The sequence below is a fragment of the Monodelphis domestica genome, chromosome 3, assembly GCF_027887165.1.
Source record: "Monodelphis domestica isolate mMonDom1 chromosome 3, mMonDom1.pri, whole genome shotgun sequence".
In the NCBI taxonomy this organism is placed as follows: domain Eukaryota; kingdom Metazoa; phylum Chordata; class Mammalia; order Didelphimorphia; family Didelphidae; genus Monodelphis; species Monodelphis domestica.
Window position 1 is genome coordinate 299389009 of NC_077229.1, and position 20882 is coordinate 299409890.

The window sequence follows — 20882 nt, forward strand, 5'->3', positions numbered from 1 at the left end:
CTATTTCATGGTGATGAATCTCATTGGTGGAAGACCTATAACTTTCTGGAGCTTTATGAAATCAACAATATTGCATCACGAATCAGTAGAAAGAAGAATGCCTCACTATTTACATTAAATGATATAATTCTGTAAAATATGTTACAAAATGTAAAAGCACTATATAAATTTATATTAGTATTATATGTAGAAAATTCTTCCTTAATTTGAATGGTACATGTCCATATCAAGCATAGCTCACCTCATTTTGTGTTTCATTTAATATATAAATTATAAAGTTATCCTGATTATCTTCATCTCTAAAGAATACTTTGTTGGTATTCTAAATGGGAACATTTGACTCTTTTTCCTGTTGCCTATGAATTGCTATGATACTAGAGATTTTGAAAATTAGCCATCAATAATAATTTACTAAGTATATATTGTATGCCAAGACTGGGAATACAAATATATAAACAAAAATGTCCCTGCCCTCAAGCAGTTTAAATTCTACCCAAGAGAAAGATGTACATATATAAGTAAATAGAAAGTAATTTAGGGTGGGCTAGCAGGAAAGTGGGATATGTCAGTAAGAATCCTCATGTTAAGAGATGACATTGATCTGATCTTTGAAGAGAGCTAGGGATTCTAAGAGGCAGAGGTAAAGGAAGAGCTTATTTCTAACAAAGACACAAACATAGGTGATAAACCAGTAGTCCAAGTTCTATTGGGACATATATTAAAGAAAGGGCAATATGAGTATTCAAAAGTTATACTGAAGTGGGACTGTTAGGGCTTTGAATGCCAAACAAGAGTCTATATTTTCCTCCAAGAGGCAACTGAAAGCCAAAGGAACATGAGTTGGGTAGTCTCTTAATCAATATTGTCTTTTGGATTATCTTTTAGCTGTGTGGAGGATAAACTGGAGAAGAATGGAGTTTATTAGGAAGCCCCTGAAATATACCAGGCAAAGGGAACAAAGGTCAAAATATGGGTGGCTATGTGAGTATATAGAAGAGAGCATATATGAGAGGTTCTTCCTATGATTTAAACTAAAAATACATAGAAGTTATAGCTAAATGGAAGCCTGGCTTCCACATAGTTTTTGATGAGATAAGCAAGGGGATTGACAGAGTTGGTTTATCTGTATTCTTGAAGGTATCAAAAATATCACTGCTTGACCTGTTGTCATCTTATCTGGCCATGCTCAAAATGAAGATAAACAAAAAGAAAACTATTATGAAGAAAAGAACACCTTATTAACCAGTGTCTGGTGCAATGGGAAACAAGGCAGAAAAATTCAAGGAAGATCTTGGCATAGTCACCTGAGTAAAGTAGATCAATATATTGATATTGGTGACTTCATTATTAACGTGTAAGTAGAGAAGGCTCACAAACCCACATGCATATCCCTATATATACACTTATACAGACATAATCCATATGTACAATTGAAAAGATGATTTAAAGTTAAAGAGTGAAATATGCCAAAGGCTTGCATATTGTTCAGGAGCTTGTGTACCATTCATACTTTTCTGAAAGTGTTACAAGTTTTATATGATTTGATCTGTGACTATAAATATTGACATATGACAATAATAATTTATAATATTTTATATACAGGTAAATAAAATTTCCATTACAAGAAAATGACAATTTGCTTTCATCATTAGTTCTCTCTGGTAACGGGCAATGGAATGAGAACAGTGTGAGTTACATGAAAAGTACATATTTGATTAATTAGCTTTATGCTACTATATTAGTCACATCCTGATAATAAAACCAGGAAATGCAGCAGAAGGACATGACAAAAATAGGTATATACTTACAGGCCAGATTTTCTAAGGCTGTGTACACAGCGGGCTCACTGCTAACCTTGTTAACAGTCTTGCACATCTTTTGTAATCTAGAAAAAAATAATTAGTAGAATTTAGTTTTAATTGAGATACTGTGCAACTACAAAACCCAACAGTAATTTTTTGCTCATCATTTATCATTGGGTATAATGGTTACATTATCATATGTAACTAAACACAACAAAGATTGAAGACATAATTAGTTTTTTATTTTTTATTCCCCAGGTGCAATGAATATTTGTTGGGCTCTCATCAAGTTCTTACTTAATTAAATAATTTTCCTTTGATTTCAACATGGTTTTATTCCTCTCTATATCCAATAAGCTTTTCTAAAGCTTAGTTCTCTTAACGTTTTTTTTTCTGAAGACAATATTTAATGATCTTAAACATGAGATTATAATTTCAGAAAAGAGAACCCTGGTTTCATATTTTCATGTTCATCAACTACAGCCACTACATCATACAAGGTTTCCCTCAATTGAATTCATTCAACCTTGGCTTGAAATGTTGGCGAGCAAGGGAATTCATTACCTCACAAGGCAGTCCTTCCAATTTATGGACACCTCTGATTGTCCTTATATTGAGCCAATGTATGTGGACTTGCTATAGTTCCCATTCTTTTGGGCCCAGTTCATCCATGTGGAGCTATACAGATTAAATTTAATATGTCTTCCACATAACAGTCACCTAGATATTTAAACACTGCTAAAAAGATTTCTTTTTTTTTTAATTGACATTATTTTATTTGGTCATTTCCGAGCATTATTCATTGGATACAAAGATCATTTTCTCCCTCCCCCACCCCCCCACCTATCCCATAGCCACTGGGTATCATATGTAATCTTGATTCGAACCCATTCCCATGTTGTTGGTATTTGCATTAGAGTGTTCATTTAGAGTCTCTTCTCAGTCATGTCCCCTCAACCCCTGTAGTCAAGCAGTTGCTTTTCCTTGGTGTTTTTACTCCCACAGTTTGTCCTCTGCTTTTGGATAGTGTTTTTTTTTTCTCCTAGATTCTTGCAGATTGTTCAGGGACATTACACCACCACTAATGGAGAAGTCCATTACATTCGATTGTACCACAGTGTGTCAGTCTCTGTGTACAATGTTTTCCTGGTTCTGCTCCTTTCACTTTGCATCACATCCTGGAGGTTGTTCCAGTCTCCATGGAATTCCTCCAGTTTATTATTCCTTTTAGCACAATAGTATTCCATCACCAACATATACCACAATTTGTTCAGCCATTCCCCAATTGAAGGGCATCCCCTCATTTTCCAATTTTTGGCCACCACAAAGAGCGCCACTATGAATATTCTTATACAAGTCTTTTTCCTTATTATCTCTTTGGGGTACAAACCCAGCAGTGCTATGGCTGGATCAAAGGGCAGACTGTCTTTTATTGCCCTTTGGGGATAGTTCCAAATTGCCCTCAAGAATGGTTGGATCAGTTCACAACCCCACCAGCAGTGAATTAGTGTCCCTACTTTGTCACATCCCCTCCAGCATTCATTACTTTCCTTTGCTGTCATGTTGACCAATCTGCTAGGTGTGAGGTGATAACTTAGAGTTGTTTTGATTTGCATCTCTCTGATTATGAGAGATTTAGAACACTTTCTCATGTGCCTATTAATAGTTTTGATTTCTTTATCTGAAAACTGCCTATCCATGTCCCTTGCCCATTTGATCAATTGGAGAATGGCTTGATTTTTTTGTACAATTGATTTAGTTCTTTGTAAATTTGAGTAATTAAGCCTCTGTCTGAGGTTTTTATGAGGATAGTTTCCCAATTTCTTGCTTCCCTTCTGATTTTGGTTACATTGGTTTTGTTTATACAAAAACTTTTTAATTTGATGTAATCAAAATTATTTATTTTGCATTTTATGACTCTAAGTCTTGCTGGGTTTTAAAATCTTTCCCTTCCCAAAGGTCTTGCATGTATACTATTCTGTGTTCACCTAATTTTCTTATAGTTTCCTTCTTTATGTTCAAGTCATTCATCCATTTTGAATTGATCTTGGTGTAGGGTGTGAGGTGTTGATCTAAACCTAATTTTTCCCACACTGTCTTCCAATTTTCCCAGCAGTTTTTATGAAATACTGGATTTTTGTCCCAAAAACTGGGATCTTTGGGTTTGTCATATACTGTCTTGCTGAGGTCGCTTGCCCCAATTCTATTCCACTGATCCTCCTTTCTGTCTCTTAGCCAGTACCAGATTGTTTTGGTGACCACTGCTTTATAATATAGTCTGAGATCTGGGACTGCAAGGTCCCCTTCCTTTGTATTTTTTTCATTATTTCCCTGGATACCCTTGATCCTTTGTTCTTCCAGATGAACTTTGTTATGGTTTTTTCTAAATCAGTAAAAAAAATTTTTGGAAGTTCAATGGGTATGGCACTAAATAGATAAATAAGTTTGGGTGGGATGGTCATTTTTATTATATTGGCTCATCCTACCCATGAGCAGTTAATGTTTTTCCAATTGTCCAAGTCTAGTTTTAGTTGTGTGGAGAGTGTTTTGTAGTTGTGTTCATATAGTTCCTGTGTTTGTCTCGGGAGATAGATTCCTAAGTATTTTATTTTGTCTAAGGTGATTTTGAATGGGATTTCTCTTTCTAGTTCTTGCTGCTGAACTGTGTTGGAAATATATAGAAATGCTGATGACTTATGCGGGTTTATTTTGTATCCTGCAACTTTGCTAAAGTTGTTGATTATTTCAATTAGCTTTTTGGTTGAATCTCTAGGATTCTTTAAGTAGACCATCATGTCATCTGCAAAGAGTGATAACTTGGTCTCCTCCTTGCCTGTTTTAATGCTTTCAATTTCTTTTTCTTCTCTAATTGCTACTGCTAGTGTTTCTAGTACAATGTCAATAGACACAGAAAAAGCCTTTGATAAAATACAACACCCATTCCTATTAAAAACACTAGAAAGCATAGGAAAAGAAGGGTCGTTCCTAAAAATAATAAACAGATAATAAAAAATATCTAAAATCACCAGCTAATATCATCTGCAATGGGGATAAACTAGATGCATTCCCAATAAGATCAGGAGTGAAACAAGGATGCCCATTATCACCTCTATTATTTGACATTGTACTAAAAAGATTTCTAAGTCTTCTCTTCTCTAGGCTAAAACTATCCCTGTTTCCTTCAACCTATTCTTTTTTTAAGAATCAATCTACAACATTTATTAAACTTATTTATTATACAAATAGTATATATCAGGTTCTAGTCTCAGAACTTGAGATATACAGATAAAGGTGAAATAGTTATTGTCTTTAAACAATTTGCATTCCCTCAGAGAAGACACTATGGGGATCTTTTTAGTCTATTAAAGAAGTTAGTATAGTACCCTATGTTGATCTGATTAGAACTAAGTAGAGTTGAGGCTATTACTTCCTTTGTTCTAAGCATTCTATATTAACAGTAAAGTTCCTTGGGTTTTTTGACTGCTTCATCATACTATTCCCATTTTTTGTTGAAATATTGTTTTAATTTTTTTAAGCCTTACTTTCCATCTTGGAACCAATACCATGTACTGGCAGAAGAACAGTAAGAGCTAGGCAATAAGGGTTAAATGACTTGCCTAGTGTCAGAGAGCTAGGAAGTGTCTGGGGTCAAATTTGAATTCTGGACCTTCCTGCTTTAGATCTGACTCTTAATCCACTGAGATACCTAACTGCCCCCTTAAAATAGTATTTTAAAGTTTTTAGAACATATTATTATTAGATCATGTGTTTTAAAATCATCTATACCTCTTTCCACCCCCTCCCAGAGAACCATCCCACAGTTTTCTCTCGCTGGAATTTGGACAACTAAAATTCATAGGCATTGATCATAGAAAGTACTGCTGAGTCAGTTCTATCCCTTGTATATGTTATGTAATAGGGTTTGAGGGAATCAAAAGAACTTTCTATTTTGTAGAACATCCAAACAGACTCTTGTACAGTAAAAAAAAAAACACAAAACACAAAATCCTTAAGTAATCTATGAAAAGAACTAACAAAACTAGTATAAATAACAAAATGAGATCTAAAATAAATTAAATATTGTAAGGAGATTATGGGTAAGGTACTGATAAGACACAAACACCCAATGATCACAAATCAGACAACTTCTGACTCACAGAAAGAACCTCAGCTCTTAGTAGCACAGGTAAGTATAAGCAGTGGTGCAGGCTTTGGGTGGGATGAATAACCCAAATAAGAGTACAGAGCGTTGAGTCTCTGCTCTTATATCTGACTGCTGATGCTGGGTAGATTCATAGGGAGTCCAAGTGGGAGGAGACCCTTAAGGGAAGTCATTGAGTGGGTGGCCTAGGCAGTGAACTTTTTATTGATCCTAAATGCCTCATGGTTAGGAAATGCTAACCTTGCATATTTTGTTTAGATGAAGTTTACTGAATTGGTTATCACTAGGTTAGTCTCGCATCCCTTGCTTAAATGAAGCTGACTAAACTGGTTATTGGGTACATAGCTACTTTCTGGTCCATAGGCTGGTCGCTGTCCAGAAATGGAAATACTTTTGTCAGCTAGGACCTGGTAATAGCCTAATCTTTACAAATGTATGGAGGCATTCTTGTCTATTCATTGATTTTATTTCTATCAGAATATATATTTACAAGAGACTATTATATGCAGGAAGATAGAGGAAACATATTTTAAATTATATCATTTTAATGTATATTTGAGAATATCTTTACTTTCAGCAACTTGGATTTCTGAAAAAAAGATTTTTTTTAATGTCTTCATGATCCAGTAAAATGTACAACATTCCACTGCATGTATGGTTCTATAATGGGAGCTATAAAGATACTTGTCTATTTTCCATTTATTATCTTATGAGGAATTTTAAATATATAATACAGATAATGTTTTATCATCAAGTGGATGGAAAGTATTTTCCTGCCAGATATTTTGAAAGATGATAAAAGACTTAAAACTTACAACAACCCATTTGGGTCTTGATGGAATCTGGCTTTTTAAGGTTCGAGTATATGCCAATTTAGAAATTTCTACTCATTGTATTTACAATAGGATACAGCACTCAAATCTTGTCAGTTGTATAAATAATATCATACTGTGTTTAGTCTATTGCCTCCCAAGTATCAGGAGCTTGTGATTAAAGATCGTGTGCATTTACTATTGGAAAAAGATTACATTTTAAGAAAAAGTACTTTCAGTCTTACTTACAAGCTGGTACAGCGCAATCCCTTGTATTGTGATACAGTCGATAGAAGTGTTTGCTACATTCAGCTGAAAATGTGACTGGTCCTATTTAACAGTAAAAGAATGTTTATTATAAACAGAGAGCCATTATCCAAACTACTTTGCTGGCACTTTATTAACTGGGATAATGTTGCTACATAATTCACAACCTTGCATTCTTTTAAAAGAGCTTGACCATTCTCCCCTGTCCTTATCCATCTACTGTGGAAAAAGCAGATCAGGCTTATCATAAAATGTAAAAACCAACCAAAATAATCTTCCAATTTTGATCCACATTATCTATAGCTCACATAATGGAATCTCTAATTTTCAGAGGGGTCTCTTTAGCATAGTTGGGGTAGCAGAGCATTAGAACAATCTAGGAGAAGTCCAGCAATAATGGTGCCTAAACAGAACTGCATATATTAGGTCTTTCATTTCTTTACTTTAGTTTCTTTGGGAATTCTATTATTAGAAGACAGTTATAGTATCTAAAGCTAGACATTCATATTCTGTTAACTTCCATATTAATAAATAATAAAGCAGCAAGAGACCTTATGATTCTCTAGAAGAGCACTTCTCAAAGTGTGAGAGTCTTTCAGGGAATCTATGAAGTCAAAATTATTTTCATAACAATACTAAGACATTTGAATTTCTAACATAGTAAATACTGACAGATGTAGACCAAGTAAACAAAAGTACTTTGAGAGGTCCTCAATAATTTGTAAGAGTAAAAAGGTGTCCCCAGACCAAAAAGCTTAAGAATCAGTGCGTAGTGATCCTCAACCACCCTACTTTCAAGGAGGGGCACATCTAAACCTATCATAAAATGGCAAACTATCTTTTTTTTCTTTAAAAAGAACTCAAAAGGACATAGCACATTTGAATATGCAAATGAATTTGTGTATTGATAAAGCACTGAACTGTCTTATATTGTCAGAAAAGTCTTAATCTAGCATATCTTTCTTGCTGCTTAACCCAAACCACTCTAAATACAATTCTGATGTCAATAATATTTTAATTTATGGTTTTTATTTATAACAGAGCATGGTAGAGTGGAGAGAAGTCTGGCCTTGCTATCAGGGAGAACTATATTCAGATTCCACCTCCATCACTACTACATATGTGACCTTCCTCTCATTATCTCAGGCTTTTTAAATTTAAAAATAAAAGATCTGAAATTAATGTCCTCTAATATTTCTTTCAACTCTAAATCTTTGATCCTATGAGAAGTCTCACCCATGAAAAGGGCTTTACCATTACTTTTCCCAGTTGATATGTGATATGTGATGCATCAGCCAGGATAACTGAATTCATAATCTGTATTACTTTTTATTTCCTTGATTATGGCATATTGAAATCTTATCAAGAAATAAAGTTTTTACCTGTGAAATGCTTTATGAACTTCTCCTTTAAGTTCAAATCCCTTGGAAGTATTTCTACAAAGAAAATATATGCTATATTAATTGTTTTAAAATATTTAAAATACTGAAATAAACACACAATTATATCATCAATTTTATTTTTAAATGCTTTTATCCACCAAGCATTTGTACTAGAAGAAATTTGTTCCCACAGTTAAGACTTTTATAGTGGGATATAAATCCATGTATATACAATCCTATTGAAATCATTACTGTGGTATTTGTAGTCTTGTGCCTAGAGACTATGAATATGCTTATTTTATAAACATAAAGTTCTTAATAAAAGAACTGTAGAGTCATCCTTTGGGTTTTAACTTGAAAATGGTAATTTGCACAAAAAGGCTCCAGGATGTAGTAGATCAAAGGCTGACCGTGAAATTAGGTTCATGTTCTGTCTCTGACATACACTAGCTCTTTGACCAAGGACAAGTCATATCTCAGGACCCCAGGAGAATCTCTAAGATTATATATTACACATGTGCTGCTAATGTGTATGGGTGGGTGAAGACTTTGCCACTAGTACTGCCTAAAATTCATGAAATCCCAGGTCTTGGTGAAAAAGAAAATCATTTTACTGACTGGAAATCAGAAAGTTAGAGTGCTATTTCTGGATCTGCACAGATGTACCATAATATTTCTGCCTATCTCAAAGGCAAACATTATAAAACTCTTTAAGCTCCTTGGAGACAAACACTATTCATACACACAGACACATAACAATTCCAATTATTCCCATTATGTTTATTCCTACACCAGGAAGATATAGGTTCAAGCCTTGCCTATGAGTGCTGCTGGATAAGTCATTTAACTTCTCAGCATTTTATTCAACACTCAAGTTTATAAGTTATAGAGGAGATGATCTACAATTGACAGAGGAAGTTTCCTCCCCAGGGAATTCTCTGGGCCACTGAAAACACAGGTCCCATTCCTATCTCTATCCCCTAATACAGAACCATGCAGTTCTTCTATGAGTTCAATTATATGCAAAATAGGTCACAAAATGGGAAGACAACACTTTCCCTCCTTAAGTGCAAATCAGCATCATTCCAACATCCTGGCTGTTACTGCTAGGGGCAGGTAGTCAAGTGACAGGATGAATCAAGAATTGTAATTAGAATTAGGTTCACCTGAGGCTTCAATCCTTTCTCAAACAGTAACTGTATGACCCTCAGAAAGTCACTTACCTTCTCTGTCTCAGTTTTCTCATCTGGAAAATGGAGATAACAATAGCACCTATATCACACAGTGGCTATGAGGTTGAGATAACACCATATAAACTTGTTGATTGATTATTTTTCAGTTGTGTCAGACTTAAAACCTTCATTTGGGATTTTCTTGACAAAGGCATTGGAGAAGCATGCCATTTCCTTCTCTAGCTCATTTTAGAGAGGATGAAACTGAAGCAAACAAGATTAAATTACTTGCTCAGGGTCATGCACCTATTAAGTGTCTGAGGCTGGATTTGAACTTGAGTATTCCTGACTTCAGGCTCTAGGCTCTGTACACAGCAGCACCTAGTTATATAAATGCTAACTTTAATTAGTCACTTATGCCCCTAACATGCAAAACTAGAATTTTCTTTTCAGAACAATCTCATTCATTCAAGAGAAGTCAGGGCACTCTGTAGTTTTCTCCCATTAGCTTCTTATAGACTTATAACTACAATGATTACTATAATGATGATGAAGATAGTTTGCATTTATATAGCATTCTAAGATTTTCTTTTCTTTTCTTTTGTTGCAATCTAAGATTTTAAAATGGAATTCATCCCAACAGTGGGCAGAAGGCAGTACAAATATTATTACCGTTTTACAGATCAGAAAATTGAGATTCTTAGAAATTAAGTGACTTTCTTGGGGATACTTATACAGTATGGGTCAAAATAACCTTTCAGGCTCAACTCTATCCTGATTTTTAAATCTAGAATTCTTTACACTGTCACTCTCCCATCATTTTATTGGAGAATTTCTTCTATATACATAAAAAGGAAATACACCTAATACATATGTAGTAGTGAAAAGGATATTTATTAACCATAAACAAAGGGTTATTCTGGGTCACCATTCAGTATGGCATTACCCCATCTGGAAAGGTTAATGCTATCTGGACTTGTGCTCGTACAGAAGAAGGAATTCTCTCACCCAGGAGTTATGCGCGTCGCACAGACCAGTAAATGATACTCCCCTTTGGAATAAGGGAGAATGTAGGCATCCACCCAAAGCTGACAGCTCAGTACCAACCATCCTGTGCCCCTCCATAAACCATACACAGGCCTAACTGAAGGGAAATAATGACAGATCTTAACTTGATTCCACTAACAGTTCCACTAGCAACTGGCAGCTTCGCAATATATGCAAACTGGAATTAGGTTGCAGAATAATTGGTGATAAAGAATGCATTTTCTTAATGTGAATCTGCTAGGGCTCTCCCATACAACTATGAATTTATTCACTAATGCTAGCTGTTCCTTCATAATTCAGAAAACACTCACACGCATATACTATGCTACCAAACATAGCAAAGTGGTCTCTGTGGTGTCAATATTCTGTGTGATATTTGGCAAAGTAATGAGAGTGATCCTTTCTGGGAAGCAAGCCAGCTGAATGCAGGAGATTTTATAAATACTCGTATTGGCTAAAAGCAATTTGAAAATGTTGTTTATTCTATAGAAAAAAATGTGTCTCCCTGATAATTTAATTATCTTTTCCTATAGCATGATTTTTTAAAATCACGTGTTCTCCCTTTGACCCAGATATCCCATGTTCATCCTATCTCCCAAGAAGGTAAAAAAAATTATAAAATAACATTATATAACAAATACTTATAACAGCACTTTTAAAGTAGAAAAAATAGAAACAAGGTAAATGCTCATACCTGGAAAATGGCTGCACTATCTATGGCATATAAATATAATGGAATATTAATATCTCTTAAAATAGCATGAACACAAAGAAGTATGAAAAATGCTTAGATACACTCAGGCAAAGTAAAAGAAAAAAAGAAAACTATACATAATGATTATAACAAAGTAATTTCTGGAAAAGTATAAAAAAATAAAAACTGAATGCTCCAGAATTATAATGATTAAACCTAACCCTAAAGAAGAGAGGAAAATACAACTCTATCCTTCTTTATAAAAGTAGGTGTGGAATACTGCCTACAGTGTCAGATGTTAACTTCAGGACTTTTTGTTTCTTCCTTCTATGTTCTTTGTTTAAAAGGAATGATTTTCTGGGTGGGGGAAGATGAGATAATATTTTTTTTAAAAACCAGTAGCAACAATAGAAATATCTTTTCAAGCTGGTAAGCTCAAATTCACCAAGAAGGAAAAATCATAAATTTTAATAAATTATTTCACCTTTTAATTAGTAATTTTATTGTGATTAATTTCTATAGAGAACTTAGATATATAAGTTCTATAATAACAAATATATCAAATACAAATAAATTTCCTATGAACTTATGATTAAGTAAGTAATCTTTGACAGGTAAAACACAAATTTACCACTGTTATGAATAAAAAGTAATCTCAGAGACTTTATACTAAATTGCAAATATTTATTAGTAAAGAGAAAGAAAGTAAGAAATAAGATTTCCAGACTATCTAACTCAAAGTCCCTAGCCAAAGGTACCTTTGCTTCATCAGATCCTAGATTCCCCATGGACCCAACTAACCACATATTCAGCCCAGATAAATTAAGGCCAACCAATTGGAGGACTTGAGTTCAGGAAGTGATGGGAGTCCAAGAAAACGAGTTCCTGAATTCCCAGCCTGCATGGTCCTGGCCAGGCTGGACACCTGCTCTGCCACTTGCCATAGATGGTGTACATAGATAGGCACCAGATCACCAGTGAGAGAGCTCCTTTCACAAGCCCACAAAATGATGGAGAAAGAGCCTGCCCAACACATATTGGCTTTTTAATCTAAGCCTGAACCTTTCCCCTAAGGTTTTCTAATTAGTCAGGCTTTCACTTCATTCCCTACATATCACATCCCTTTACCACAGGTCAGGAATCTCACCTGCCTCACTGGCAAATTAAGATGCATGACTCTGTGCCCTCTATTAGGTGAGACTTATAGAATCTAATGGTCTCCTATATATTTAATTAGCACATCATTTGGTAATCAAAACAGTATCAAATCATGACTTTTGTGGCATGTGATTTTCTGATATAAAATATTTGTTCCTTTAGGGGCTTGTAGGTAAGATACTGTTATAAAATGATTTTATAGGCTCCATTTTCCCTAAAATATTAAAATAGAATCTCTATTTAATGTTTAATAATCACATTAGAGTATCTCAATGGAAATATAAATGAATCAACCTCTAAAAAATTCTTTTGGGTTAAATTAATAAGAGTGTCCTGTCCAAAACAAGGAAAGCAAAGTTTTGTTGTATTCTGCTCTTATCAAACTACCTCTGAAGTACTTTGCTTGATCATTGGACACTACAAATTAGGAAAGACATTACCCACTAAGATTTGTGCAGGGGGAGCTAAAACCATAGAATGAGCAGACAGAAGGTAAGGCTTAAAAAAAAATTCCTAGCATATAGCAGACACTTGAATTGAACTGGTAAAATGGATTGTACTTTTTCCACTCAGTTCTCAAATATAAACTATTAAAATGGGTGAGAGTTTGAGGGAGGCCAATTTAGGGTTGACCTAAGTAAAAACTGCATAATATTTAGAATTCAAATAATGGAATAGTTTGCTCAGGGTCTATGGTGAGCTCTCTGTTACCAGAAGTCTTCCGTGAGAAGTTGGAATAATCATTCATTTGGGGAGTCATTATTTGAGTAGACTGGACTCAATGACCTCTTAGGTCCCATCTTATTGCATGAAACTATGAAGAAGCAGCCAAATAGCCAGCATCTTAGGCCAACTATTTGAATAGTCCTTTGGGTCTGAAACAGATAGTATTTAAGAAAATGTCTACATTTCAAATCTTTCTTCTTTTCTTCTCTTACCTTCCAATCTTTTCTCAAAACCTAATGGTTCTGTTTTGGCATTATTCGTCACATCATTCTCTTCACTTCACAGCTGTTTTAATTTGTGCCTATTGCAACATCTGCCTGGTTGATTTTGCCTACAGTCTTTCCCCTCTCCAATTCATCCTTTACATAGCTGCCAAAATTATCTTTCTAATATAAAAGTCACTCACCTGCTCAAAAATATTTAATGGCTCTCCATTATTTAGACACACCCCTTAACCTGGCTTTTAAAACTGTCTGATAAGGTTTCAATCTACCCAGCCATCTTTATTTCACTTTCCTTTTCACCATGATAGATGAAAACTAGACTTCTGACTCTATCAATTTCTCTATCACATTTAATCACCAAAATCCATCCCATGCCTGAGTTACATTCCCTTCATATCTCCGCCTGTTGAAATTCTTTTTTCAACTTAGATGTCACACCTCTTCCATGAAGCCTCTGTGACCCTTCATGGAAAGTGAAGGATCTCAATACTCTCATAGAACTTTGTCAAGACCTATCCATCAGCCTACCATTTTCCACATTTACTTATGTATATGTTGCATTTCTCCTATTGGATTTTAAGCACACTGAGGACAGGGACTGTGCTATTTTTCATCTAATTTTCCCTAGCATTGTATCTTGAGCAGTTAGTGAATGCTTGTTCATTTAAATGGATTTGAATTAATTGTCCCACAATTATGTAAAATAATCCTAAGGGTTATTTTAAAGAATAAATGTCCCCAGCATATTAGAAATACCTCTTGATTTATTAAAATTTAATTTATGTAAGCTCATAGAATCTACAATACAATACAAGGTAGCCTTTCTTTGTTTTCTTATGGTCACTTAGAAAAATACTTCTTTGCACTTTTCCAATTTAATGCTTATTTCCTCTTCTCCTCTTTTAGGCACAAAGTCTATAGGCACAATAGTCTAGGCACAATAAGTCTATGAAGCATTGTGGAGTCTTAGATGATTGAAACTGGAGGGTTCATCTAGTCCAAATTTCTCATTTTATAGATGAGTAAACTGAGTCTGGAGAAATCAAAGAGCTTACTAAAGTCAGGACAGATAGGCAACACAGCAGATAGAGTGATGGGTCTGGAGTCAAGAACTCTTTCAGAGTTCAAATCTGGCCTCAGACCCTTACTAGCTATATGATCCTGGGCAAGTCATTTAACCCTATTTACCTCAGTTCCCTGATCTATAAAATGAACTGGAGAAGGAAATGGCAAACCACTCCAGTACCTCACCAAGACAATACCAGATGGGGTCATAAGTGCTAGGACACAAATAAAAGTAAATAAGAGTAAGTCAAGCTGGAAATGAAGTGAGAAACATGACTGAACCTTCTGTTTGAAGGCATCCTTATGGGTTTCTTCACCAGATTACAATCTATATTCAATTTTGGGCTGAATATCCTTGAAGTCAACTCATCCTCATCCCACAATCTTCTGCAACTAAATTTACCTAACTCTTTTCCACAATACTTTAATGAATGTCAACTTATGAGACTATTCCAAACACTATCATGAAGTGTTGAAATCAACGATTTTGAAAATGAGCAATTATTTATTTACCATTTACTTTAGATTTTTAAAAATTAGAGCTGGAGAGATATTGGAAACCTTTCAGTCCAACCCGTCCTTTTTGCAAACAAGGAAAATGAGGTGCATGAGGTTAAGTTATTTGTCCAACATTACCCAGGCAGTAAACATAAGAAGATAAGATCTGAACACAGATACAAAGATACAAAGAATTTCCCAAATGACTTGCACATACACGAAAAGAAATTATTAAAGCAATTTTTAAATGCTGTACATTTATATATTTTTTCTCTTTTTTTCTTGGGTTTGTGTTTGTGATTTTATTGAGATTCTTTTCACTGAACCACACTATCTTCTTGTTGATAATCTTTCACCAGTTTTTATTCAGGTGTATATTCATTGCTTACATTCCTGCTCCAGGTCCTCGGCTTGTTATGGGGTGAAACTGGACGTCTGAGTATAAGATCCAGCAAAGTCTAACAAGATTTGAGCTTTATATACAAACCTAGCAATGCAAGGCCAACATAGGTTCAGAGTGATGAGTCGCTGCAATTCATTAAAATTTTTATAAAAATAAAGACATTTATGCTGCATAGGTGAGTATTACGGGTTGGAGGGGAGGAGGATAATAATCATTAAAATTATGACTGCTTAAAGTGTTGAAGTAAATACCATCATTTCTGCTAAAATCTAATGATATTTTTACTTTTTCACAGTTAGACATACTTTAAGGTGGGTATAGAGGTTCATAAGACAAAATATAATAGAGATTAGTATGTGCACAGATAGCCCCAAAGAGCCAATTTACATGCTTCAGAGCACAAGAAAATTAATCCCATTTGATAGCTGTTCACCTTGACATGTCTGATTATTTTTTTTCCATAAACAAGTTGCTAAACCTTCCCAATTATGCTCAAAGCATTGTATCCTCACAAAGATTTGGTACTTATTAATTACATTTGTAATTAATTTGTGTTTATCTAATGATAATTTTGATACAAATCAAGCCCTTTTCAATCAACACTTCTCTGGCTAAAATTGATTAAACAGTCTAAGACAGATAAAATTCCAAGCCTAAAGTGTGGGAAAGGATGGGTTTTATTGTTCTCAGAAATAAGAATGGATGACTTCTGACACGAATAGATCTGATGTGAAAATATCTAGGCTTTGGTTCACTAGACATGCCTTTCACCTCTCTTACTTCAAAAACTTACATGGATCAGTGCCCTGATATAATCACACTGTTTACTAAATGAAATTCCCAATGAAAAACTTAAAGTAGAGAAGGACCATCTATTTGATACTTTTGCCAAAAATAAAATAAAGGAAAGAATTTTTGTTCCCCCTATCAACCAATGAACAAACACTCATTAAACACTTACTAGCTGTGAAGATCTAGGTCAAGCGTAGGAGATTCAAATTTAAGAGTTAAGAGCTTACATTCAACAAAAGGGAAATAAAACACTCAAACAAAACACTGAGTAAACACAAGGCATATACAAAGGGAGGGGGAGAGAAATAATGTGCTAAACCAGAACAGGCATCTTCAAAGGATGCGGCATTTGAACTGAGCCTTTAAGGGAGGTATAAGTTCCAAGAGGTGGAGGCAAAAAGGAAGAGCATTCCAGACATGAGTAATATTCAAAGGCATTGAGGTGAGAGATTTATAGCCATGGGCAGGGAACAAACAGCCCACAGGCCAGCTTGACCTGAGCATACTGTGGCTGAGGGTAAGCAGTGTGTAAAGCAGAGGTGGAAAGAGTCAGATTTTGATGAATTTTAAAAGCATAAAGGAGAAATTTAATTTGTATCCTCTAAAGTTTCCTAGCCAAAGGAACAACATAATCAGACATATTTAAGGAACGCCTTCTTGGCAGTTGTTTGGAATATGGATCAGAGAAGGAGTTTGACTGAAAAGAATCAAATTAAGAAGCTATTCGAGTTGGCTATGAAATATACAGGTAAATGAGAGGTAGCTGTGGCTCAGTGAATAAGAACACTGGCCTGGAGTCAGGAAGACATGAGTTCAAATCTAGCCTCAAACACTTCATAGCTGGGTGACCTTGGGCAAGTCACTCTTGTCCTCTACTTGCCTGATAAAAGGGATCCACTGGAAGTGGAAATGGCAAACCACTGCAGTATCTTTGCCAAGAAAACCTCTGTTAATAATCATGGTCCATGAGGAGTCAGATGTGACTAAACAACAATAACATGACATATACAAACATGCCAACTATTGGAAATATGGGACTGGCGCTCAGGAGAAAAAGAAGAGCCTGATATATAAATTTTTGAGTTCTCAGTATAGAAAGTCATAATTGAATCTAGGAGCTTCTGAGATATAAATTCTTATGGAAGAGATATAAAGAACATGTATATATGTATATATATGCACACATATACATGTACACACAGGGTCTCTACACTGGTGAATCATGGATCTAGAACATCGAACAAATAAAAAATATCCATAATAATAATCCAAATAATGAACAGAAACATTCAAAAGTATCTTAAACCTTAGAATTAAACTAGAATCTTAGAACTATCCTAAAAAATGAGGTGTCCTAGAACTATTTATTTTGAAAAAGTTGGAAAGACCTACATGAACTGATACAGAGTGAAATAAGCAGAACCAGGAAAACATTGTACACAGTAACAATAGTAATGTGGAATGATCAACTGTGATAGACTTTGTTACTAACAGCAATATAGTGATCCAGGACAATTATGAAGAACTTAGGACAAAGAATACTATCCACCTCCACAGAAAAAAAACTCTTGGATTTTTCACATTATTTTATTAGTACTTTATTTGGGGTTTTGGTTAGATGAGTATTCTCTTGCAACAATGACTAATATGGAAGTAAGTTTTGCATGATAATATTATATATAACCCGGGTCAAATTGCTTATCATCGATAGGAGAGGGAAGAGAAGGGAAGAAGGGAGACAATTTAGATCATATAATTTCAGAAAATGTATGCTGGAAGTTGTTATTACATGTAATTTGGGAAAATACAATATTAAAAAAGAACTCTTTAGTGACAATGTGTAGCATTTCTTTGATTGAAGGACTGGGGTTTTCTTGATTCTTTTTAAAATTTTAAACTTAACAAACATCAAAATGGACATTTTCATATATAAAAAATGAAAAGGAGAATTATAAATAAATATCACCCTATCATCTGTAGCTTGCTTTTATTTTTAAATATGTAAAAAATTTAGCCTTTAAAGTTTCAAAGTTCATCATCTTATTTGTGTTTTCTTCTGGACTTTTTAAAAGGCTTTTAAAAAATGAGAACTAACACAAGATGATTCCTTTTAATATTTTATAAACCACTTCATTTTATTCAAAACTACAAGGTTAACAATTCCAAATTGAGTGGTAGTTACTTTTTTTTTAATGATGTTGTTATTCTTTCTAATTCTTCTCTGACTTGACCAATTCTAAATATGTGATTCTGTCTGGGCTGCAGAAGAATGTTTGGACATACCCCATGCAATCCCTTCAGAAGATGGTCTGCCTTATAACTCTCTCAAGATCCTAAGTCCAAAAATCCTGTCCATCTTATTCACATCTGCTTTGCCTCCTTTCCTACAAAATAAAATTAAGTAGGATAGCTTTTAACATACCAAAAATGTCTTCTGCAATGTAACTAGAAACAGAATGATCTGGATGTTACAAATTTCAACTAAGACAAGTAATTTGTTCTACAAATACCTATTTCATAAATGCATTTATTTGCAACCACAAAAAAAAAAACATCTCTCATCATCTCATTACGTTATACTTTGTTGACATGTTATCTAGAAGAGCTCACTGGAAGTCATAAAAATTGCTATTCCTGAGAACAGATTTTAAAAGGACTTCAAAATATGTATCACAAGACGGTGGCTCTTAGTCTTTAGTATTATGTACCCCTTTGGCCATCTGATGAAGAATATGAAACCCTCTTAAAATATTTTTAAATTAAGAAAATACATGGAACTACAATGGGACCCAATGTATTGAAACACAACTATCAAATATTTCTTTAAAAAACAAATTCACAGACCCCAGGTTAAGAGCCTTTGCACTATACAATTGCTAACATAAACATAAAAGTGTACTGATTGCTGTGTCAATAGTCTTTTGCAGAATCATTAGGTAAGGTAGTGAGAAATGCTACATATAGAATCAAATAAATTGATCAGTAAAACACTGTGGCAGAAAGTAGGAATTTTATAAATAAAACCATTTGTAGAATTGGGAAGAATACTTTAAAAAATCTAATTTATAGAGAATTTCAAAAAAATAATGGTTATTGCCTAGTTTTTATAATATGCTAAACTAGAGATTAAAAATATTATATTACCAAATAGAAATTCCATTTTAATGAAAAGATGCTTAAATTATAATAAGCATGTTTTTGAGTCCAGATACACAGCAATACATATACAGCTGATTGAGTAGGAACACTAAACTGGGCAGAAGCTTATGAGACAATCTATCAATCATCAATATTTTTGTGGTCTTTCATTAAAGTGTCATTATTGCATGAGGGCAATTTGGTGACACAGTGGATAGAGTGCCCAGTCTGAAGTCAGGAAAACTCATCTTCCTGAGTTTAAATCTAGCCTCAGACCCTCTGTAGCTCTCTTACTTTGGGCACAATTAACTCTCAGTTTCCTTGTCTGTCAGATGAGCTAGAGAAGAAAATGGAAAATCACTCCAATATCTCTGCCAAGAAAACCCCAAATGGGGTCAAGAAGAGTCAGCAATGTCTGAAAAATGGCTAAAAACAACAAATTGTCACCTGACAGTCTGATATGGCCACATCTATTCCCCCTTATTATCCAACTACATAATAATACCATCCCATTCATTCTATTCCACTTTATTATCCAACTTTGTGCTGCCTCCCCAGTCATGGACCCTTCTCTCCCCTTATTTGAATAACTGTCCCAACTACAGTTTTAATACTCTTGATTTAACCCTCTAAATTTGTAGAAAATAGTGAACTCTTCACCTTAACATAGCATTCAAGTAACTCTTTCTAATCACAGCTATATCAAGGGGGGGTAATTGTAAAGGGAGCTCCCTTTCTCCTCTCTTATGTTCTGTGAATCATTCTTAATCAACAGCATCCCAAAGAGGCAGCAGCATTTTGACCAAGTTCATTCTTCATAGATAGTGCTGAGATAAGCCTTCACTCAACACAAATCCAATGGTCAGAAATTAATTCTAAGTGAATGAAGTCCAAGATAATGATTTTACGGTTCTGTGCACTCTACTGTGAAGATTGGCTCTCCTTATCAGAATGCAAGTTCCTTGAGAACAAAAACTGTCTTTGCTTTTATATTTATATCTATCACTTGGTTTGGCAAACAGTCAATATTTAATAGATGCTTTTTGAATTATTTGTTAATTTTGTTTCAAAAACCATACTTTATTCTATATTGGAATTTGCTCTGGAACTTTTTGTAACTAAGTATATAGGTTCTGACAACCTCACCATCATCTTCTTAAGACTGACTCAATTTTTTTACATTTGTGAAATATCAGAAGTGTGTATCTTTAGTGCTAAATACTGCAGCCAAATTCTATCCCTAAAGGTTTTTTCTCACAATTTCTTCTCCTACCCATATTTCATATACTTTAATGGTCCCATATCATATAAATGTTATGGGACCATAATTTTTATATATAATGCATATATTTATATTTGTTAGTATATACTATATTAATAACAATCAGCAAATATCATAAGCAAAATAATAAATTAATAATAAATTAGTAAAAATATAATATATTTTGGACAGCATATCATATATTATATTAGCATTACATAAAGATATTAATGTGATTCAATAAAATTTTTTTAAAACTTTTTTCCCTGTTAATCCCTT

General features: G+C 34.2%; 1 protein-coding gene across 1 annotated transcript in view; it reads right to left on the reverse strand.

Moving 5' to 3' along the window:
- Positions 1 to 20882, reverse strand: part of ALKAL1 (ALK and LTK ligand 1) — a 40407-nt gene that overhangs the window by 4756 nt on the left and 14769 nt on the right. The window contains exons 3-5 of the mRNA XM_056823908.1: positions 8426 to 8479; positions 7026 to 7106; positions 1809 to 1885 (exon numbers count right to left, since the gene is read on the reverse strand). Of these exons, the coding sequence (XP_056679886.1) occupies positions 1821 to 1885; positions 7026 to 7106; positions 8426 to 8479 (200 nt within the window). The 3' untranslated portion in view covers positions 1809 to 1820. The remainder of the gene's footprint in view (positions 1 to 1808; positions 1886 to 7025; positions 7107 to 8425; positions 8480 to 20882) is intronic.